Here is a 24,467-nt window from a genome sequence, read left to right as displayed (position 1 = left end):
GAGGTTTGCGCGGTGGCTTTGCTGACGGAGCCCAGCGCGGGGTCACGCTCAGCAGTCTCTGGTGACAGTGGGTGGCAGTAGCTTAGAACAAGCAGCTTGAAGGCAACAGACACTGAATAAAACCTTAAAAAAAGGGGGTTAAGGGAACTTACTCAACAAAAGGGGAAAAATGGAAAAGCAGCAGTTAAGGAAGGGTGTCTAAATGCACACAAATTGGTTCGGTTAATGGAGCAAACACCATCTAGCCACAAGCCATGCAGCAGAACTTTAGGAGAATCCAGAATTACTAAATTTTAATATATTAGAAACAAAAGAAATACAGGGATTTTCACTACAGAATTTATAAATAAAACTGGAAAAAAGAAAAACCAAACACAGAAAGGAGGTAGCGATGAAAAGCCAAGTTCTGCGCTAGAAAAGCGTGTGCTACTGCAAGCAATAGTATGAGGAAAATAACTGAGGAACCCAATTGTATGTCTAGATATACTTGGCTAAAAGAGCAGAACTTGCCGACAAGCTGCAAGGTAGCGCACCTGCAAATTGATCTCAGTATTTGTAAACTTTCAAGTGTGTAATTCAAGGAGAACCCATTGACATAGACCGAGTACTGCGCTCGCACAAAGCAAGGGGGTTGCATCTCTTTAATCTACAGGTACATGAGGTTTGGATCACTTTGATTTTTGAAAAATAAAAGATACTTCACCAGTCCCGAAATGACCCGTGAAGCGTGTTAAACCTGAACATACCATTGTACAGCATATCGGAACAGAACAATAACGATCAAGGAAAGCTCGGAAGTACCAGGACTGTTCCTCTCAGGCCAGGAGGGGAGAAATTGCGGCGAGCGCGGCGCATGCGGCTGAGAAACAGCCCGGACTGGCTGCAGCACTGGACTTGAACTTGAACGTGCCGCAGGGGCGCCAGGGCCGCACGGCAGCTGCCCAGCACAGCGAGGGAGGCGGGAAGGCATGCGCGGCTCAAGGCAGGTTTCACATTGGTTTCATCTCCCCATGTTAGGAGGAAGCTTAAACTCCCTCGAACGGAACGGGACCGCGGAAAGCAAAGGGTGGAGCGGGACGGGAAGCTCCGCGCGGCGTTTTGCGCGCCCCTCGGAGGCGCCTGCTAAAGGAAAGCTCATCCTTTCACCCATTTGGATGGTCTGCGCAGGGAAGTGAGGCCTAGGTAAGCCGGGATCTGAGCTTACAGTGGTCTGACCATTGTATGTACGCTGGCATACTTAGTCCTGACCTAGCAGGACTTCTGGGTTACACCACAAGGGAGAACACATAGCACAGACCAGCTCAGATCACGGCAACTCTTGCGTTCTCAGTTCCCAACAGAAAAGCTGCGAGTCTCAGCTGGACAGGGTGAGGGGAAAAAACACAACCAAAATTTAGAAAGCAAATGTGAAATAGGCCCCTATGCTTGAAGAACCTCTTCAGGATCTGCGGTTTGCCTGTTTCCATCAGGGAACTCGTGCGCGCGTTGCGGATATTCATGCGTTCTTTTACCTGAACGGCTGCACATGCACCAGTCAGAGATCTAATGGCCAAAATAACCAAAGGTGGAGATGTCTCATAATAAACCCCAACGGAATCTATGATGGGAAAGTTGCTAAGTTAATACAGTACGTCATTCTTACGATCCTTTTGGTGTCGTCACCACGTTTCTGTAGGAGTTGCGCACGTTTCAACACCATCTAAGCAGCATTTGGAAGAAAAAGCAGCAAGTTCCTCAGGGTTTCCATAGCTCTGAACTACATAAAAATATGTGCTATGGGGCTTCTTTCCAAATTCTAATTAAAACCATTTCATCTACTTCAAAATTCCTTATTCAATCACCACACCATCAAAAGTGCTTTTCAAGCCCACCTGAATTGCACTGCATATGTAAAAACTGGCATTAACCTTTAGTGTTTCAGTGAGATTTTTAGATAAACTTTATCCATTACAGGTTACATGGCTAAAGTTATCAAATATAATAAAATTTCTACTGGAGAATATACTCTGAACTTACAACCGTAGGAACTTACATAAGTTTAAGTATGGCCACATCAATCAACATGCAAGAAATTCCCAGGTTTACATACTGAGAAATATATAACACAGTGCCTTTAAAAAACAACTTTAGCATAGATTCTTCTCTTTAATTCCACCTGCCAAGTGTGTTCTCACTAGATTCCACGGGCGAGGAGGAACCCTTCCAAAAGGTGGCTTTTCATTTGCAGCAGTGTTTAAGTTGATGAGAATAAATGGTAAAACGATACGTAGTTTGTATCACAGCAAGACATGAAATTCTCACTCATGGCTGAGCTCTCAGATTTCACACCATTTCCTTTAGTGTTTGCTCGCAGGAATAAAATCCCTATATTTCAGGTCACTTCTCTGAATAAATATGTATACTGAAAACAATCTATTAACTATAAGAAGAAAAAAATACGCACAAAAAAAATCCCCAACTTGTGCAGGAAACAAATCATCTCACTCAATGAAAATTTAGCTTCTCTTCCAGTTTGTTCCACAGAGTTGAGCTTTTATTACACGGGCACCACTGTAACTAAAATATTAGTAAAATAATGGATGTATTTTTGCTTATGACTTGCTGTGGATATTTTGTGCAAACAAAAAAACCCTCACAATCTGACCTGGGCACTAGTGAGATTTCACATACAGGGGCCTTTCACAGAAACGTGTCAGAGTAGCTCAAAGGTGATGGAGAATACCAAGTTCTACCATAAAAGAACCTCGGAGGGCAGCGATATCCAACATGTGCTTTCGTAAGTGCCCTTATTGGAAACATTTCTTTGCGATAATTAAGATGCTGGTATACTTTTCCTATTACACAACCTCTTACACAACCACATGCGGTACATTTATAGACAGATTTACAATCAGAAAGAAAAAACGTTTGTTGGTGGTTTGTTGTGGTTTTTTTTCTGTCTTGATAATAAAATTAGCTGTTTTTTGTTTTTATACAAACTGTAGTCCAGCCCGTTTCGCTCTCTTCACGCAGCTTCTAGAACTCTCTCCACACCAGTTAGAATAAATCCTTTACAGCACGTTCTCTCCTAGAATTGGGTCGCTCCACCACGAACTGCTGGAGCACAAGGCGAACTCCGGCTCGGACGCTCCGCGCTGCTTCACTCTCCGTGGATTCGCCGTCACTCGTCGTCGTCATCCTCGTCTTCCTCGCCGTCGGAAAGGGACGTGCAGGGCCGGATCTGCCGGTAGCGATCCAGCCACTTCTCCACCATCTGGGTGACCAGGGGGTGGTTGCGGCGGCGCGAGCTCTTCTGCATGGCCACCAGGACGCCCCCCTCGGTCACGCAGCAGTCCAGCCACTCCCGCAGCAGCTTCTCCTGCTGCTCCTCGTTACCGATCTTTGGGGAGACAAAAGGAGGGAGAACGAGGTTTGAAACATCACCAGCGACTTTAAATCATCCCCCCGTGATGCTCTGGAGCAGCCGGGCTGGGAGGGCCAGGAGTCTCCAAAAGCCAAACGGACGCACGTGCCCTTTTCAACCAAAATGTGAAAGGCCCTCAAAATACCATCCACCTACTCTTCTAGATTTTTCAGGCGTGTATTTCCAATATAGCCTTGCTATACTTCAATTACTGTGAGCAACTAACTACTTCTGGAGTCACAACATAAGCAGGTAAGTCCTAAAAGAGCCTTCTGGCTTTACAAAGCAGTTTTCAGGAGTCTGTCGTTCTTGACATTACACATTTCCTCCTGTAAGACATCACAAATGTCATGGCTCTCTAAGAAAATATCCCTCTCTAGACTTAAAGCCCATACTTTTTCTCCTTTACCTGTAGGATAAAGCCCATACTACTTCTCCTTTACCTATAGGATAAAGCCCATACTACTTCTCCTTTACCTATAGGATAAAGACCATACTTTTTGCAACTCCTTCAGGTTTTCCAGCCCTCCCTTCCCCACACACACACTTTACTGAAGTGGTTCCCTGTCTTTATTGTAGTTATTAAAGGAGAAATTAGTTGAGATTCATTATAAAAGAGGCAGAGCATGCTGTAACTACTGCCCAATAGTTATATTGCATGCCGAAAAAAAAGCAGCATATTTCAGTCTTGCGTCAGCATCAGAATCCTTATTTCTGGGTCCTTTTCAAGGTACACGTGTATTAATATGCACAGTAAAGTCGCTTTCAATTTACAGAGCTATAAATAAGCATCAAATTTGTGGGAAAGACTCTTTCAGAATCACCTGAAATGATGGGGAAGGAGCAGTATTAATTAAACAGAGCAGCATACTCCTTGTAATTATCTGAACTGCAAAACGAGGTGGGGGTTACGGTGAAAAAGGCCACCAGATGCACAAGTATTTCTTACCTCCTGAGCAGAGAGGAAGTGAATGTGCAATAATTTCCTCTCGCTGTCCACCAGCGGTAGAAAAGTAACAGTAACGTCGTCGTCAGTGTTCAGGTTAGCACCAGCGCCGCGGTTGCCGTAACCATCGTTCTCCATGGCAACCAGGGCGGAGAAATGGCCCCTCGTGTAGCCCAGAGCGATCGGACTCTTCCAACAAAAACTCTGTTCCCATAACAAAGGCAAATACACACCTAGGGCAGAGGAAGACAAGGGTAAGACTCAGAACGACTGTGTTCAAGAATAAATTTGGATACAAACCTTTTATTTCGGCTAAACACAATAGCAGCAGCACATTAACAAGCACTGAAAACACACTTGGTTTGGCCTGCGCTAATATAGGCCACACTTTTCAGTACAGCTAATTATTATTAACTTAACATGAGATTAGTCGAGTAACTCTGCAACTGTACCAGTTTAGACATAAAAGCCATTACAACAAACACCACATTACCATTCCCCTAAAATTTACGGTCTATAGTAGAGCGATGAGCAAAAAAACAAGGTTAGAAATGCAGTCTTCCATGTTTGGCAACTCTTATTAAAAATAAACTATAGCAAATAAAAATTCTGCAGTACAGAAATAAATCTTCAGTCAGATGTCTGTTTTGACCAGGAAAATATTCCATCTGCCTACAAAACTTAGAAGAACTTACCGCACAAAATATCATCCAGCACCTAAGTATGTAGCCCATCCCGGAGACAAGACTTCTCATCAACATTGTACTCATAGATTAAATTAACCCACATCAATTATACATATATGGTCTCAAAAAAAAAAACCAACCCAGAAGCTGCTACTATTTTGCTCAGATAAATTACTGACGTCAGATTCTGAAAGAAACCGCGCTGGTTTTTTAATCCCCCCCATTTTTAGCAATGAAGACGGTCATTTGCTCGGGGCATGCGAAGTCTCAAAATAACACCAGAACTCTTCTTCTAGGAAGACAAATAACTCTTGGTGAGTAGTGCTGCAAGACTTGGGCAGGACTTGCCTCACCTTGTGACGGTTTAAAAATAGCCGCCCGTAAACTGCAACGCACACGTAGCATAGCAACCCGGGCTGGGGCGGCCGCTGCAGCAAAACACGGCTCCGACATCCAGAGAGGGATGGCAACGCTACACAGGAAATTCTGGAGGCAAACTGGGGTTTACAGCACCTTCCAAGGTGCTACAGACTGTTACCCATCTCTGTCACAACCCACAATCAACCTTTCCTTTTTTTAATTGGTGAATGTGACCTTAAAGCACATCGGAGAAGCCCAAGGACTCCTCAAAGCGTCGCCAGCATCCTGGCCCAGAACAGCAAATCTCGCACCATTCGGCAGCCCACGCTGCTCCCGGCCCCACGGCTGTTTGGTTTCGGCTCTGCCACCGGCATTTAATTGACCACAGAAGTGTGGCTGGACAAGGGCAGCAGCACATGCAGGTAACCTGACCCAGCACCCCCAAGTTCACCTGTTGGTGTTTCTATGTACGGATGGATGCGGCGAGCGAACCATGAGGCGTAAATATTTGTCTGACTGAATTCCTGGAAACGCATGTCTAGCGAAAGGTTGTCCAGACACCCGGTTACCGTCTGCTTCACGGAGCAAGACAACAAGTTCAGCGTATTTAGGCCATGTAACACTTGTCTGCTCTGTGCCCACTGGATAAAATAACATTTGACAAACTACTCATCCTCGGGGTTAAAAGCAACCCGAATCTGAAGTGTCAGATATTTATCACACGACTAACTGTTCTTTCACAGTCCATCATTTTATCATCTCCAATAAAAGATTCTTTAGAAATCCACAAACAAATTTCTAAGCAAAACTGGACTGAGTCAGCTGGACATCTTTGTCTCAAGGATGGCTACGCTGCTGGAATAGGAGAAAGAACCTGATCCAGCTACGCAGAATTACAGCACTGCTTGATAAACAGGTCGGTATTTACATCACACTTGCCGGAAAGTGTGAATTACTGAAGCACAGATACATTTTTAAAACTCCCTTTTAACTACGTCATGGAATTCACTTTTGCAGAAAGCACGATTGACATTATCAGTCGACCAATATTTTGTAAATCGTAACTAAGTTACCTAATCTTACACCTCACATAACAACTCTTGGTAGAGCATTTACGAACAGAACTCCTTCCCTTTCAGCCTCCACACCAAACATCCACATAGCCACCTCTTTTACTTTAATAAGCCACAAGAAAAGCTCGGCTTTTTTTCTCCGCCCTGCTTTAATTCCTCAAGCCTTCCTTATACCCCTTTGCCTCTGGCTTTACGGGTGACCCCTTTTCACTGCTCTAAGGGGCTGCTTCACAAATGCTGCTGTGGAGTGATGGGACACGTCCCTTCGTCCCGAAACGAAGGTGACGAGCTCAGCCGACGCCACCACGTCCTGCTGCCTCACCCAGCGCTATGCTCAAGATGGTTTAGTTTCTAAAACGAACACTTGCAGCCATTAGTACCACACATGAACAGAACTGCAAATCCCATTTATTAAACCTCCCGTGTCTCCCAGCAGTACAAACCACACAACTTCTGGTGAGTCCTCACAACCAAATATCCCACAGGAATTACAGACTAAAGGCACATTGAGTGGAGGGCGAAATATATTCTCCCTGTGGCTACAGGCAGCATGCTCGCTATACAATGAAAAACTGCAAGTTTTAAGGGGATTGGTATGTTCTTTTTAATAGCTACCGAAAATTTACACACAACATGATTCCATCCTCTTCCAGCTGGTGGTTTCATGTCGCTCACCCTTTAACTACTTTATCAATTAAAGCTGAACCTTTTTGACGACTCAATTTGAAAAGCTAAAGGCTTACCTTGAAAGCGGGTATATCCTAATGTTTCTCCTCGGAAACTCTTATAATATTTTACTCCATAAACTATAATTGGTCTTCTAAGAATATGTGCAAGTACAAAAATGTGTGTCTGCTCCAAACTCGCTCCAGGCTGGACCAAACACAAAGAAAGACAACACGTGAAACAGAACCTATCCATCTCTGCTTGGAAATCTGAAATATAGTCTCAATCTGAGACAGAAAAATGCTTTTAAGAGTGATCTCGTTTTGACAGGAAAAACAGAAGACTGGAAGAGTATTACAGATCAGTTGGAAATAAGCAAAAACATTTCAGCTTGCACAAGAACTTAATCTGTCAGTAATAATTCTTTGTCCTATTGCCCAGATTCAATCACTGCCCGCCTAGAAATGAAACTGTACCTAATGTTTAGTCTAAAAATAATTCACTTATCTAAGGCAAGGCTGAGTTAAATACCTTTGGATGATAGGAAAAGAGCACATCTACAACAAGTCACAAGAAAACAGCAGCAAATTCATGTTTATGCTTTAAAAGAGGAGCTAAACTTATAGGAATGTAAATCTCATTTCGGAAGGGGGTTATAAAACATCAGCTTGCCAGTTTAAGCCATGTGAGCTCAGAGATGATGTTCTAGGAGGTAAGTGCTGCAGGACATTAAAAAGACAATTGTCTGTTATTCTACACCAAAAGAGCCAGAGCTGTTTGCACCGTCCTGCTCAACAGTAAGCTCAGAAATTAGAATTTTAAATGAACTTTTCCACCTTGGCAGGAAGAGCCTACCCAGGAATACTTTGATTGTTGGCTTAAGAGGATTATGTCCTTTATCCATGGAAATTCTTATTCCTGAGGAACACTTCAAGTTCTTGCAATTTCTCTTCAGAGATTACAATATCCTTCCAACCAGCCACCTTACAGAAGTTTTCTTACCTGGCTTGCAAGAGAGAGTATGAATGCCCAGTCCTCCTGCCACTGTTCCTCTCGCAGGGAGAAATGTAAACCAAAGCTTTGGGAATACCACGATTCCCACTCTTTCCAGCGTGTATAGAACCTAAAAGGTCAGAGAAAGAGTGGTAAAGACAAAAATATTACTCAACCCCAGCACTTGACTCTCATAACCCTTCATCCTCAGCCTGGAAAGGTGGGGGAAGAAAGACTAGATTGTGTTTTGGTTTTAATCTTCAAGAAACTCCATTTGATAATCCTCAGGATCACAATGTCTACAGCAAACATGCTCTAATAGATAAAACTTCCTAACAGGCTCCGGGCTAGTTTGATACTTCTTGTAATAGCTTTTTGAAGCTTTATTTCAGATTATTTAAGCATGGATGTACAAGGAACATAACGAAGACGTTCCATCTCACATAAGAGGAGTTGCTCGTTGTTCTCACACGAACAGTGCAGGTATTCTCTGTTGCTGACCAAATCACGAGCCAATTAACTCCAAAGTACGCACGTATCAACTTCAAACAGGCCACGGTTAAGAGGCAGAATCTGTTTTACATCAGTTCTTGAAGCAAAAAGTACAGTAATTTCACATTCTGTGAACAGTTACAAAGCAGCACGGATAAGAATCTAATCTAGAAAGGGGGATTTATCCCATGTAAACTAAAAGTTTTAAAGCCACAGGATTTCTGTTTTTCTGTTGAAATTAAAATTAACATTTTTGTACACTAGTGTAGCACTAATGTTTTATCTTAACCAATTACAAAGAAAATTACCTACATATTGAAAAGCAGATGCTGACTTTTTAACTCAGTCCAATCACAGCACAGTGGAAAAGCCACAACTTGCCATGGGGAACACCGGTTTAGTGAGGAACACTAAGCCAGCCTTAAACCACGGCCTCCACTGCCAAGACAAAGAAACCATTCTGAAGTTCAGTTTATTAAAGAGTCATTGAAATGAGCTCAATTAAAATCTGAGAAAACAGACAGAGTGTGTGGAAGAAACCTTTCCTATGCTTTCTGTAATGACGCAATCATCCTAAAATCTGGGTACCTGTGACAGCTGTCACCAACCAGGCTGGTTTTTCCAAGCACAACTAAAACCTTTGCATGGCTTAGAAGACTGATTAGTGAGATACTCTGATAGGTCTCTGTGCTCACTCATCTATAGGGAACCCTCTGGACATAGCTACGTTCCAGTTCCTATCCTAATGCAGCAACTGCTTCCATCTTTGCAGCTGATATTTTGCCCATTTCTCCCCAGAAAAGTCTCAGCGAACATCTTGTGCTAAATTAATTAATTGCCAAGTCTCCTGAAAGAAGTTTAATCAGATTCTGTGGAAAAACAAAACAAAACAAAACACACCACACACAACCAGAACAAACCAAATCACTGCCTATGGTGGAGGTTGTTTTCCCTAAAGCGGTTTCTTTGGGTCGCTCAGACACAGGCACCTGCAGGTGCTCCGGGAGGTCAGTCTTGCACACAGAAGACTCGAGATTTTGATCTCATTCAAAACAAACTTTTCAGTTTAGCACAAGAGCACAGAATGTATCCATTAACAATAATAAATCTGAAAGGCAACTTAGGGCATATGCCCGTTCTCCATTAAAAGCTAAAGGCGGAATACAAAAAGGGACAAATCAGTAAACTAAAAGAGTGTAGTCACTTAAAAGGTGAGTGGAAAAGACTCCACAGGCCAGAGCCTCTGGGGACTTCACTGTTGAGCTTCTTCTGGGTACCCAACACTAGACTGTCTCTAGTAAGTAGATTCTTCTTTGTTCAGCATCTAAACACACGTAGCAAAATGAGGCCAAATGAATTAGAGGAGTTTTCTGTGACTATAAAACTACCAGTTTAAGTGTCTTTGTGAAGGTTTTGGAGAACAGTCCTGCTGTGCTTCAATGTGCAATGAAGCACATTGTTGTTCAGATTAGCGATGGCACTTCAGAGCCTATTCCTTCAGCAGCTGTCATTAGAGCCAGTGACAACAATGTCACCTCTTCCCTGCTCCACGTCCTGTCCCACACAACTAAAAGTATCTTGGGCAACACAGAATCTATACAGCAAGTATAGGACGTACAGGATAATCAGTTTACAACAGAACTTAAAGTCTTCTACTAATTTTTCCGATGACAAACGAGCAAATAAGATTATCCAGACTGAAGGTAGGGAACTGTATTCAAACAGCTATAACACATGGATCAGTTTAAAAAAAAATGCTTCCAATAAGGATAAAGATTAAGTGAATTAAGAGTAAAATGCAAATTCTGTCTAGAAAATGAACTAAAAAGCTTAACCAGATTTAATACAGTATAAATAACGAGTGTTATGTTAGACACAACATAAGCCAGCAGTAGTTCACACTAACATTTTGAAAGATCAGTTTAAGCCTCAATAGTCTGCAGCGTGTTTTTGGATACCACGCTTGTTTTTGTTACCATAAAGAACAAAACCTGATCTATCATAAATTTCTATTCTGGCCTCAGGGGAACTGTTTGCAATGCCAGGGACATTCCTGCGTGGTCGAGATGCACACTCCATTATAAACAACTCTAAAGCAGCGACAGATACATCTGGGGACGGGTTCTCGGGAGAATTGTTACAGAAGCACCACTAAATCCAGCTCTGGGTGTGAATTTGGGGAGTTTTCTCCAAACAGGGGGCAGCTGGGGACAGTAATTACAAAAACAACTTACAGGGACCCCTAAAATGAACTTTCATTGTTGACTTTCTGTCCAGCACATAGAGCAAGAGGACAGGCTCTTTCTCCAGCACGCCTGCCGACAGCGCTTCTCTTGCCCTTGACTACAAGAACATAAGAAATCTAATCGCCTGCGTCTTAAATTATTAGTCTTTACTAATCTCTTCCCTTAGTCCCACATCACACTTGAGAGCTGGTGGACACCGGGGTCCAATCGGAAGAGTTTTTCCTCTAGCAGAGGCAAACCACAGTATTGGACTAAAGAAGCTGTTTTACGGAATGATAAATTAACTCTATGGCCTAACGACAGCAGCAGTTGAATGTCACTGTGCTTTACTGCAACTATTTTAGCAGACAGAACAGGAACAAAACCAGCAATGCCGAATAAAGCTGTAACTAAGCAGATGGAATGAAAATACTGCGAAGTTTATACGAGAATAAAAGGCTATCTTCTTTTAACAATCTTCTGCAAAGCTTCCACCATGGCAGCGAGGCATGGCGTGCGTGATTTACACTGCAAGTCAATCCGGCCCTGACTGCGGTCAGCACACTCTTGACAAGCACACAGCGTAAAATGTTTAACTCTGTTTTAAACGCTATTTGCTGGATATCACACACCGTCACCACGGTCAGAACGTCCAAGTTTCCAGTGCTCGCGTTTAAAACACGCCAGATCTCGATTACGCCATGAATCACGCTGTGATTCACCCGCTGTAAATCGGGGAGGGGTGGCTGTGTTTCTTTTTAACACCGTACTGCTGTGCTGCGTGGAAAGCCGCCTTTAAAACGGACACAAAAACAACTCACCAATGCGAGCAGTCGTGTAAACTGTCGTGAAGAGCTTTCCGCAGCACGGAGTCCTTGTCGTAGATGCCCCACGTGGCTTGCAGGACGGAATCGAGCAGGCAGTCGCCCGCCGTCCGGTTCCAAAGCGCGTACAACCTGCTGTCCAAGCGCGTACCCAGCTCCAGAGACCAGTTAATAATGGGAGATTCCTCTTCCAGCTCTGCAACGTAAAAAATAACCTCTTTTAAAACCTGTTTGCACAGAATCTGAGGAGCACAGTAATGGCAGAACATCAACCATTTATCCAGTTACATGAATAAAACTCAGTTTTCCTTCATACTACAAAAATAGGCGAACTGCAATGGCTAAAGGCATTCCTTGGACAAAATACTGTCGAGAAAACAAACAAACAACCCCCCCCTACACCAAAACAAACCATAGACCACAATCATTTGTTTGAGGATTGTTACTGAAGTGGAAATACTTGTTCAGCTTTCTTTACAGAGCTTGTGACTTAAAACTCCAAAGCTTTAAAACTCTTTAAAGATACATTAAGAAAATAATCTCTACAGACGCCAATTTTTCTCAGCCTCTTAAATACAATGTAAATGTTAAAATTAAAGTAATTCTAGGGGGGGAAATTAACTTGAAAACATTAAATCTATAGTTAAAACAAGAAAGCAAGAAAGCCACACATATATTCTCTAATGAAAAGGAAAGATTCTAGCCATTCTCAGAGCATGTACCTTTCTGAACATCTCTATCAAGTACTTCATCAAATAACTTTTCCTGGACTGTGGGCGGTAAGTCTTCAATATCTGGAAAAATAGAAAGCAAACAAAAGTTGCTTAATGTTACAGTAAAAGAAACTTTACCCGCCTGATGCTCGGGAGCACTGAGGCAGCAGGTTTTGCCCTGTCACCCCTAATGCCTCCCCTGAGAAGCTGCTGGTATATTCAGATCTGTCATTTGTGGAGCACACGTGCAGCCCCGACTGACTGCCAAACCTTTTACACAGAAGGGATCATCACTGCACACGTAGGGCAAGAACGGATTTCTCTGAAGGAGAAAGTGAAGTAGAGAACCACTTTGAGGTGGAAAGAGAAAATAAATAGTATTTTCAACCCTACTATATTTAGGACAGCTTCAATCCTAAGCAGTGGTTTTCCACCCACAGAATCCCAGAATGTCACAGATGGGAAGGCACCTCAAAAGCTCATCCAGGTCAATCCCCCCCCGGAGCAGGAACACCCAGATGAGGTTACACAGGAAGGTGTCCAGGCGGGTTGGAATGTCTGCAGAGAAGGAGACTCCACAACAATGGACCAGAGTGCCCAGGGAGGTTCTGTTACCCTTACTGAGAAGAAGTTTCTTCTCAAATATAAGTGGAACCTTTTGTTTTCCAGTTTGTACCCATTGCCCCTTGTCCTGTCACTGGTTGTCACCCAGAAGAGCCTGGCTCCATCCTCCTGACACTCCCCCTTTCCATACTGATCCCCATGAATGAGTCCCCCCTCAGTCTCCTCTTGTCCAGCTCCAGAGCCCCAGCTCCCTCAGCCTTTCCTCACACGGGAGATGCTCCACTCCCTGCAGCATCTTGGTGGCTGCGCTGGACTCTCTCCAGCAGTTCCCTGTCCTGCTGGAACTGAGGGGCCACAACTGGACACAAGATTCCAGGTGTGGTCTCCCCAGGGCAGAGCAGAGGGGCAGGAGAACCTCTCCGACCTACTGACCACCCCCTTCTAACCCACCCCAGGTACCATTGGCTTCCTGGCCACAAGGGCCCAGTGCTGGCTCATGGTCATCCTGCTGTCCATCAGGACACCCATCTGAGTGACTCCCCCAATGGCCAGGAACAGTTTGCCAAGAGACTTGTTCTTGTACAGAACACCCACTTTCTTTGTCATTTCATGCAGACTTCAACAAAAGAGTTTGGAGAACCCCAACGGTTTGTAGGCCACAGCATGCAGCTTAGAAAACAAGAAATGGGAAAACTGTTGAGCCACAAGATGGAAAATGCCCGTGCTGATAACTGTTCCCAAAGCTTCACAGATAAGATCTGTAACTGTGGATCTACCGTTGTTATTAAAAAATGGCATAAAGTTGTGTAATGGGCAAAACTGTTGTGACTCCTGTATCATGTTAAACAAAACACACACCTTCTAAAATCAAATATTTGCTACACCTTAAAGATTTGCTCATGTCCTGCACTTCAATGCAGAAGTAGTAAAGGGTTGCTAGGCAGAGCAGAAGCTAGAGAAACTTCATTAGCTTCAGCACAATTGTGAAACTTAAATAAGGGAGTAAATAAATACTTAAACAGAAACATCTAGCATCCCCTCAGGCCGTCTAGGAGATAATTACTGGCCTCTAAGTGGTATTTTAAGGGCACTAAGATGGTTCTTAATTCCAGGGTTGGATCTGCCAGTCCTGCTCACATGTCCAGTGCCTCAGGGCTTCTAACAGTGAAGTGCACATTTAGGCACACGAGTTGCTACTACAGTTCATAGTAGTTTGGCACAGGCAGGGTGTTGTGGGGTGGGCTTTTTGTTTTGTTTTCTGTTTGGTTTGTTGGTTTGGTTTGGTTGGTTGGTTTGGCCTTTTTTATTTGTTGGGGGCTTTTTGGTTTGGTTTCTTTGTTTTTGTTGCCCCCTTTTTCTGGTACGATTGCTCCCTTTAAACTACAACTGGGTTACAGCAGCCAGCAATCCATTTAAAAGTTTGGCACTCCAATTTCTGTGCCTTGGCTCTTCAAGAGGATCCATTTATTTGAAAGACTGTGTGGAAATTCCATTGTACAGGTAATATCTGAATAGGTTTGTGTGATAAATATACCCCTGTCCTTGGACATGTCTCAAGTCCAGCTGCTAACTGTTGACTACAGATGTTTAAGTGACTGTGAAAATACAGTGTTGATATACAGAAGCTTTTGAACTTACTCCTTAATTATTCAATGGCTATAGCACATGTCAAAAAAGATGCACAGTGGTTTAATATGTGTCTCTTGAAAACAGCGAACAAACTCCTCATTTCTGGCAAGAGCCACATTTCTCATGTGTGTTATGAAATCATTCTGCTGCCCTTCTCTCCCCCAAAAAGCCATGAAGTGTCTCCGGACACCGTGCACACCCACACCGTCTGCCCCTTGTACGTGATGCACGGAGCAAGACTGAAAACAGCACCCCAAACAAATAGTTGTAGACAAGTGGTAAATATTATCCAGGCTTTTTCAAAAGTAGGAGATGAGGTAACACTCAGCCAAAGTTCCGAATACTATTCTTACAATGCCACTGCTTTGTAAAACAGACAAATGATCTGCTGATTAGTACAGGTTCCATCTATTATACACAATTTTTTACCCCGGTAGCATTTATATTAAAGGAAACAACTACCAAAATTAAGTCTTCTAACAGCTTTTGGTTAATAGACAAACATTCTCTTGATCACAGAGTTCTTCAAAAGTATTCAACAAGTGCTGTTGCTGTAACCAAGTGCGAATGCAAATAGCTCTGTGCCTTAATGCAAAGCACGGAAAGCTAACACAGCTATGTAAAAAGCCATATTAGAGCTCAGAAACGTCTGGGCTCCAATCTTAAAATTAAACACAGCCTTTCTTTAGAAAACACCACTCTTCTTCACCTTCCTCATGTCTAAAGAAGACAGCAGATGTTCACAGAACAGTGCACGGGCTGAAGTGTGCAAAACCTGAATAAGCAAATTCAACTACTAGACCTGACCTAAGCTATTAAAACTTAACAAATAAAACCTATACACACACACCCCATCAGAAAGTCAAGGTAGCCATCCAAAACAAGCAATTCTCAACTAGGAGACAAAAAACCAAACCCTCCCATCAGTAAGAAGAATTTTGTAGCTACCTGCAGGTAACGTAAACGTTACAAGGTCAGTCAGAAAATAGCAAGCAAAGTCTCCCTTGCGTTGATGAAGAGATGCAGCAATTTCACGCCGGATTTGTTCTGTGACCTCTGGACACACCATGGCAGGAATGCACTTCGCTGCGTGTTGTGATACCTGGAACGTAAGTTACTGCACTCAGTATTATTTCCAGTTAAATGCAAAGACTTGAGTGATGAACACCAGCAGACTGTATTTTGTTAACAAGTAATGCAACAGAAGTATAAAGATTAAATGTTTATTGACTCTCAATGAACTGATGTTTCGTTTATCATGTTGTTGATAACGTAAGGCTGATTAAAAGCTTTTTTTATTCAAAGCAGTGAATTAACAGGTGACCAGTTCCAGCAGGAAAGGGAAAGAAAAATAAAGGTAAGAGCTAGATAGCATTACAAAATATACCTCAAATCTACATTTAACAAAGAACTTCATTACCACAGCACGAGGCTCCTACAAAGAATCTTCCCAGACACTATTAAGCTAAGATACTTAAATTTCTCCAGATTCTAATCATTACTAACAGTAGGAACTCATTCAGTGATACAGCGTAAGTGCCACGGGGATGACACTGGATATATTAATAAAACAGCTTTAAAGACACCCATTTTCACTAATTAACATCCTAGCAAATGATCACTGTGGCTCAAACACTACCAAGCATTTTCACAAACACTATGTTGACCAAGTATTCTAGAAACTGAAACAAAACCACCAGAAACATCTGTAAGATAGTATTTCAGCAAATTAACTTGTTTTTAAAGTGTAACTCCAATCACCCAGATAGCTACGTAAGCAGCACAACACTAATAATATCAGACAAATATAAATAGATTCTCTTCTCAAGGATTTAGCTGCGTTCATCTTGCTTCATCTACTCTTTTTAATTACTCAACCCTACAGATTCCATCATCTTTATGCGCTTTTCAGGCATTTTCTCAGGAACATGTGCTTTCAGAATTGCTTTAAGTGTCAAAAGAGGGAAGGAGGCAGAATAAAACTTTGGCTCTGATCAGGTGAGGAACCAGAAGTTTGAGATGAAGAAAACAGACAAAAAAAACCAAACCAAAACAGAATTATTTATGGTGTCAGTAAGAAAGCAAAGATGGAGGAGGGCAAAGATGACCAGAACTGAGGTCTATGATACAAAAATATACAAGGAAATGGAATATGAGAGAGCAAGGAGACACAGAGAGGAACCAACCAGCAAAGAGTAGAAAAGAGTGGAAAGAGTGGAAAAAAACCCCAGCAATTCTGCAAAGCAAGAAATTTGCCTTTCTCTAGAACAGAAACTCCGAAAAAAAACAGGGAAGAAAGACCAGGTAGACTTATTCATTAACAGAAAACCAGGAACAAACCCCCCCGCGCTGTCATTGATCTCAGTGTTTTGCTTTCGGGGCATTTCCTCTCCCCCACCCAAAGCGCAGGAAGCCTCACAATAACTCACTTCCACCCCCAGGACGGTCAGAACGTGCGCCAAAACCGCTCATTAAGGAGAAAACTGAACCTCCTCGAGACCACCACACATATACAGTCTAAGTCTTCTAGAGGAGATACACTAAAGTGATTCATGTATTCCAACAGCATTAGCCTCTATCTTGTGGCAAATAAAGTGACGTGTCACCGTTACCCGGGGCTCCCGTTAAATGTGTGCAGGGCTCAGGGCACCTCACCTCCGTGAGCAGGATGGCCAGCATGTCTTGTCTCTGGAAGCGGATGGCCAGGTGGACAAGCGTGTACCCCACGTCGAAAGCAGACGGGCGATTGAGCAGGCGAACCTCGTCGGCCGTGAGCTGGCGGGCAATGTCTCCTCCCGATGACTTGTAAGCTTCCACAGCAGCTAAATCACCTTCTACAACTCCTGAGGAAACAAAAACAACATACAATTCATTTTAGCTAGTGAATGAGTCACTCTGGATAAAACCAGCTTATTTAATATAGCTTACCTCTATTTATTCTGGTATGGACCTAACATACAAAGATAACTACGTACCAAGAAACTTGCTTTTTATTTTATTTTATTTTTTAAACAGAAGACTACAAAATATTTACACTTAGCTCCTGGATCATTTCCACCACCCAAACTAGTGGAAGATACAGCAGATCACAAGCCCGTTACAAAGTGCTGCTGAGGACCCTTGATGAATACCCAGCTTAACGTACCCGCTGGCGTTTCACTTGATCAGCAGGGAGACTCATTCACTCTTAGTACAGAAATTATTTTGATAATTACATCTTACCTTGTAACTTATCTTAAAAGCAAACTATTGGACCTAAGAATCAGATCAATTAAAGGGTTTTTGGAATACAAGTCTTTTTTTTTTTTTCCCCCAAAAAATACAGTTTAGAACAGTGTTGGAAGACAGTGCAGAGAACAAAGTTTCTCTTCAGCTTATCATCTCTGCTACCAACTGAACTTAAGTTATTCAGGGTACTCTAGTAAAACTGAATTAAAGAGGACATCACACACACATACTGCATCAGCTCCAAGTTGCTTTACTTCCTAAAGCATGATGGGGTGGGGGACATGACCCTAATGTCTTCTAGAGCCCCTGGGAACCTCTAACTTTTGTACCATGCTTCATATCAGGACCATTCACACTGACTGCATCCTTTAGCTGCAATTATCAGAATACACCATCAACGAGGTGTGGTGGTGGTATCTTCAAAAGTATCGCTTCCAATATAAGGCTTCCTAAACACAGAAATTCTTTCAGTTATAAAGATCCTGGTTTAGATATATGCCTAAGAGAACTCTAATACTGAGTCAAAGTAACAGGAAAGTCATTTTAAAGGCATCTTTAATAGGGAAGTAAATAAGAACAAAAGAGTAAGAGCGCAGATGGAGGCTGAAGTCCACCCTTCACTCAACTTGCTTACCAAGACTCAAAAATAAATCGGAAGGGAAAGATGTTCAGCCTCAAGGGCACTCACTCCTGTTCAGGATCAAAATGCAAACACCAAAAAAAAAAAAAAAAGGAGGAAAAATAAAGCCACACACACAGCAACCAACCCACCCAGCCACATCGTGGCAAACTGCACTGCCTGCTAGCAGAGAAGCACGCTAGCAGCTGGGCTGCTGCTTAATCCAGGATTTGGGAAAGCATTCTTAGCTCGCCCACAAAGTCTATCGTTTTCAATACTGAGATTATAAAGCTTTCAGAAGAAACACAGAAGGAAAATGGATTATCAGCACAAGACATTTCTCTACAAAGTTATCAGCTCTGCTCAGTAAGCCTCTACAGATATAAGTTTGATTATTCAATGAGTTAGATTATTCAGCAGTGGTGTAAAGCAGAGAAGTTCCAGAATACAAATTCAGCTGCAAATTTCAGTCATACAACATCTACCCATTCATCAAGGACTCAAAAAGCCTGACAGGCCAGGGCAGAATGAAAACAATACAGAACAATTCTTAGTTTTCTGGTCTGTGTTTATATTCCACTCCGGCATTAATAGTGTTCTGCTCAACCATCTGCCCGTGTGCTCACCCCAGATGAGTTAAAGAACTAATTAGACAAGAGTTGTATCTGTCCATTTTAACTCTTGTTCTGTAAGAGTCAGAACTTTGCTGATGAAAACATATTTTCTATTAAAGAACGGAGCCGCTACCGATGGAGAAAAGCTGCTTCATTGAAATGAACACTGCAAGTCCATTGGTGGGAGTTTGAAGACGTTCACCAAAACGTGCATTGCGGGAACGTAATACAGGATGTGCAACACAACTGTGCTCCTGCCGCAACATTTCCATTATGGGTGGAACCAAAACATACCAAAGCAAAAGGTACATTTCTGCCAATATGCGCTGTATCCATAACAAGAATGCCAAGTGTAGCATTTTATTTCCATGCAATCACATGTATGCCACTGATAAGGCAGTACCAAGGCTGGTTTTGATACGATTCCAAACAAATGCAGCAAGCTGACTTGGTTTTTCTTTTTTGTAGATATCTATGTATACATAGATACCAACGTCAGAGGATTTCTCATGAGTTGCCCTCATAAAACACATTGTACTACAGCTGTGGCACAAGATCACCTGTGAGCAAACACACGAGAATCCCCAGGGAAAGAAGAATCTTGATTTGAGCAGGTTTTCTGCTACCTTATGACACACTTATTTTTTTATTATTGTATTCATTTAGGAAAGACACCTTTTTAAAGACTAATAGCAACTTCATGTCCTTTTATATTTTAACCACTTCTCTTGAGAGGGGAAAGATTCCAGTTACCATATCTGCATCACCCAGTGATAAACGTACCAAAGACCACCCAAGACTGGCAGGTAGTCACCCTGACAATCCAACTATCTCAGACTGATTTCAAACAATCAAACATCCCCCAAATTATCCTTCAATGACAGATATGCTACTACAGCCTTCGGTCAGTGCCAGGTCAATTCACATTTGTTGTTATTCTTTTAATCCCCCACTCTTGGCCGCTAAAGCAACTCACTCCCATTGCGCTTTTAACCAACCCGCGGCAACAACTGAGGTCCAGGACCAATGCTGAGATGTGGTTCTGTCAGGTTTGGCGATGCCTTCAAGTACGAACTACTAAAAGCTACAATAAAGACCCAAATCAGTGACATGTGATACGCAGCACTGCCAGTTCTGGCAGTTTACGCCCACGTCTCGCCATACTTGACATTCCTAAAAGTCCCCTGTCCTAGAATTAATTACTAAAATTGTTATATAAGCTGTCATTTTAAAAGTGCGTTTCTAAACCTCACTGGTGAAGTTTAAGCTAAAGATCAATACATACATCAAAAACAGGCAAACTGCATATGCTTTCTAGGCCTTATTTAAAAAAAAAAAGAACGTTGTAAATGTGTTTTAGGTATAGGGTTCTCAAGACTATCCAGCAGGAATAAAGAACAGTGATGGTTTGCTAAAGAGAAACTAGCACAGTTACAGCTCTTGGAGGGATGGCGATGAGAGCATGTGCGCACATCATCTCTGGTCATCCGCTTTTCCTTAATCCAAACAGCGAAGTGATTATTTAAGGGAGAGAGACGGGGAAAGAAGAAGAAAAAAAAAATAGGCATCAGGAAATTCTTAGATAAAGCCCAGACAAACTCGCTTCTGCCTGCTTTGTAACTGAGCCTCAATCACGACACACAAAATCAAGCCATACAAAGCTTATTCTGCATTATTTTTTTTTTGCACAGAGCCCATTACAAATCTGTTTCCTCATCAGAATCTCCCTCTTGCAAACCTGCTGCACGCTTCAACATCTTACAAACCCGCATTGAAATGCTGTGACCCAAGTAACCGGAGCATCGCTACCGCAGGGCCCGTGTTCTACAGTCATTACAAACCTCTTTGGCCTCAGCAACATAAGCCCAAATTTATCTTTGTCCATTCTACCAAATATCTACTTCATTTTAACCACTTCAGAAGAACAGGGGAAAATTCCTGCCCGCTTGTGAGGTGCCTGCAGGTGCCAGTCAGTACAACCCAAGGCTGCAGGGAACACTGAGCAAAAAACGTAGTAATAACAGGCAGATTAACAGAAATCTAAACCAGAAAACAGAAATCTTGCCCCAAAACTATGGGGTAACCTTGCCTACATGCAACATTCATAAGAACTGCCTGCAATTCCTAAACTCTGTATCATCACTCCAAAATGAGGTCTTAATATGCTTTTATGGACAACAGCAAGCACATTCCTACAATGGCTTTGATTTCTGTCGGGTGAATGAGAGCCTCCAATTCATTAAGTCTATTTAAATAAAGCTTAACAAAACACTATTTACAAGCCACATTACAGAAATATTTACTGATGCTCCAACTCACCACATTTCAGAACAGAGAAGTGCCTGATTACCTACACAAGCAGCCTTTGAGCTGTGTTCTGATACCGCGCCATGCCAGTTGGGTTCGTCCCCACCGACACCCACCGCATTCCTCGGACTGTTGAAATGTCAAAAGGAAAAGTGCCATTTGCCTGGAGATTGTTCACACGGCACCGAGCAGCAAGATCTCCCGCAAGGGCACAGCTCCCATTAGCTACAAGAGCTGCACAAATGCAAACAGATCCTCATGACTCAATGGCTGCTTCTGATCCACAGCAAAAACAGCTTTTCCGAAAATGTTAGTTTGGTATTGTGATGGAAGGCACCGGTCTGTGTGTGTCCCCCCAAGGAGTTTTCCGCAAACACATGCCTGTAGGCTGATGTCCTACGTGACAGGACAGAATGGCACGTGCTGCACACCGGTGATGAGAAAATGCAAGTGCAGGGGACTGTTCTGCATTTACAGGTTCAACTGTGTTCTCATTCACGACTCAGGCATTTCCTCTTGCCAGAATATTCTTTCACAGCACCAGGAGCCAAGGTTTTTTCTCCTTCTAGTAAAGCCCCAATTTTTATAAATAGCACAGATTGAGAGTATGCAATCTCAGTATACGTGAGAAGATACACGATAGAGATTAAGGTTATTTTAAAAGACTAAATTTAAAAAGCATTAATCATCCAATAACAACTATTTGTACTATCTTGATCCTGCTTTTTTCTCCACTACAACCATCTTCTCTACTAAGCATCAGGTATTACCTTTGCTCATATTAAATAAACCCACAATTAGCCTAGCTGCTAAAACCAAGCTACTTCAGTTACGGTTCTACGAAATTTCTTCTTTAGCATATGTAAATATTTATACGGTTTGGTGCAGTTAAGCTGGAAAAAACAAACACAAGAGTTTACAAGCGTATCTAGAAAAGTAAATCGTGTTTGCCCTAATTGCACAGTCCCACAGACTTTGGAACAGTTCTGTAGCGTGCTGGCTGGCACAACTTGCAAATTAAATAGGTAAATTCCCTAAAGGGAGCCTGGACAGTGGAAAATCATAAATATTCAAGTTAACCAGCAGTGCTTCCAAGGCAAATTTAAATAACTTTAAACTTGATAATTTATTCAACTATTTTCAATATAAAATATCACTGAGCTTCAAGAAAGGAGTGAGGAAAGCTGAATACAAGCATCCCAGGAGTTAAGACTTTCTCCCAAGGAATAAGGCGTGCAGAGTTTTACCTCCTCTGAAAGACACACACAAATGGTGAAGTAGTTCTGGTAGAATATATGTATAGGATACAGACAACAATACAATAAGGTATTTTTGTCCAGGTGGAAGTTGGAAGCTTACACCATGGTTACCCGGCACAGCAGACGAGTGTGCCAAGTCACGCTTCCCAGTATGACAAAGGAGGATGGGCTGTACGGTCACACCAGAGACTCTTCCCCAGCCCATCCCAACAGACTATTTGCCATCTGTAGCCAAGACCAGCCTGGCAGGTAATCACTCACCAGTGACTAATTAATGCTACACTTCCCCAAACAGTTCGGCTCAGCCTAAAGTGACACCAGCAGGGAACCATGCATGACCCTTCCCTGCCTCCAGCAGCTTGTTCCCACTCCCTTATTAAAGCACTAACAGCCCCATCAAGGCTTAACTGTACCATGGATGTGATGAGGAAACCAGTCTGGGTTTACTAAACCAGCAAAATAAACAAACAAAACCACCACCGCTCCCCCCACAAAAATCAAGCTTATCAAGCTTCATTTTTAGCAGGGTCAGTTTCCGGACACGCTTCATTGTAGGCTGGCATGCAAACACGCCAGAAGGCAGGCAGAAACAACCAGACAGAAGGACAACTTTGGGTACACCTTGGTACATCAACCCCTTCAGACGTCCTTTACTGTCAGCAAAGAGCCACACGCTCTGCAGGACGCGGATCAGGAGGTGGCCTCCAACCCTGGAGGACTTGCACCAGGAGGTGGCCTCCGTCTCCACAGGACACGGATCAGGAGGTGGCCCCCCGGCTGTCCCTGGAGAACACTGATCAGGAGGTGGCCCCCCGGCTGTCCCTGGAGAACACTGATCAGGAGGTGGCCCCCGGCTGTCCCTGGAGGACATGGATTAGGAGGTGGCCTCCCGGCTGTCCCTGGAGGATGCGGATCAGGAGGTGGCCCCCCGGCTGTCCCTGGAGGATGCGGATCAGGAGGTGGCCCCCCATCTCTCTTGTCCAGTCTGGACACTGCCCAGCCAGCTTCATACCTAAATCTGGACAAGGCAACCCCTCTTTCCCACAGGGTTTGTGAATGTCTGGGAACACGTTGGGCACTACTGCAGAAAACTGGAGGGAGAAAGGGACAAAGGAAAAAGAGCCTGAAAAAGAGATAAAGTAGTTGACAAAGGAAAAACTAAGCAGACGCATATGTCGGAATACTAGGAATGAACTAACAGCCCTTTTAAGGATGTACTGCAAAACAAGATTCATTACAGATTGCTCTAAATATTTTGGATTTAAAAAACACTCTTAGTTGTTTCTTTCACAAAGCTGAGAAGACCATGTATCTACTTGGTTTTGGAGCCACCATCCCCAGCCTCAGAAGTCTGGCCCATGAGGGCCCTTACTGCCCCAAACGAAAGAGCAGAGCACGCTCTTGCAGCAGTTAACAAACAGGGTTGGAGGAGAAAGGGAAAGGAGAAGAAATGCAGTTTACTTTTGATCTGTGCACTACAGTTCAAGCTCGGGAGTTGAACACACAACCCAAGAAGCCCCAGCAGTGCCCTGCAAGCAAACACGCTCTGTTGGCACCACTGTAAAGCCCAGCCCTGAAATGCCAGCAGAGGAGAAGCTTCGGCAAGTACCCAGGTGTAAGTACCAAGCAAACTGAATGCTAGAAAGGTTTTATAGTCACAACCATCTTCAGCCGTTTGAACAACTTAAATCCACAGGCAGCTGTAACCAGCTCCACCAGCCCCGGCAGAGCCGCTCTTCTTGCACACCAGATTCCCTAAGCCCCAGATGCCACCAAACCGCCCTTAACCGTGAGTTACGGAAATGACAACAGAGCTTAATTTTAACTATACATTAGCTTCCCCCTTCCCCACCCCAGAACTGAGTC

The 24,467-nt window shown here is 43.1% G+C and overlaps 1 protein-coding gene across 2 annotated transcripts in view; it reads right to left on the bottom strand.

Annotated features, from left to right (window-relative positions):
* Window positions 1-613: 613 nt before the first annotated feature.
* ZRANB1 (zinc finger RANBP2-type containing 1) overlaps window positions 614-24,467 on the bottom strand; it is a 40,927-nt gene continuing 17,073 nt past the window's right edge. For both annotated transcript variants that reach the window (XM_082054442.1, XM_082054441.1), the window contains exons 4-11: window positions 17,230-17,417; window positions 15,523-15,676; window positions 12,391-12,462; window positions 11,666-11,864; window positions 8,137-8,257; window positions 7,212-7,341; window positions 4,353-4,582; window positions 614-3,379 (exon numbers count right to left, since the gene is read on the bottom strand). In XM_082054442.1, coding sequence (XP_081910568.1) covers window positions 3,161-3,379; window positions 4,353-4,582; window positions 7,212-7,341; window positions 8,137-8,257; window positions 11,666-11,864; window positions 12,391-12,462; window positions 15,523-15,676; window positions 17,230-17,417 — 1,313 coding nt within the window. In that variant the 3' untranslated portion in view covers window positions 614-3,160. The remainder of the gene's footprint in view (window positions 3,380-4,352; window positions 4,583-7,211; window positions 7,342-8,136; window positions 8,258-11,665; window positions 11,865-12,390; window positions 12,463-15,522; window positions 15,677-17,229; window positions 17,418-24,467) is intronic.

The sequence above is a fragment of the Streptopelia decaocto genome (genome assembly GCF_964273445.1).
Source record: "Streptopelia decaocto genome assembly, chromosome: 5".
Taxonomy (NCBI): Eukaryota; Metazoa; Chordata; class Aves; order Columbiformes; family Columbidae; genus Streptopelia; species Streptopelia decaocto.
Note: the sequence above shows the minus strand (reverse complement) of the source record. Positions and strands in the feature narration are given on the sequence as shown.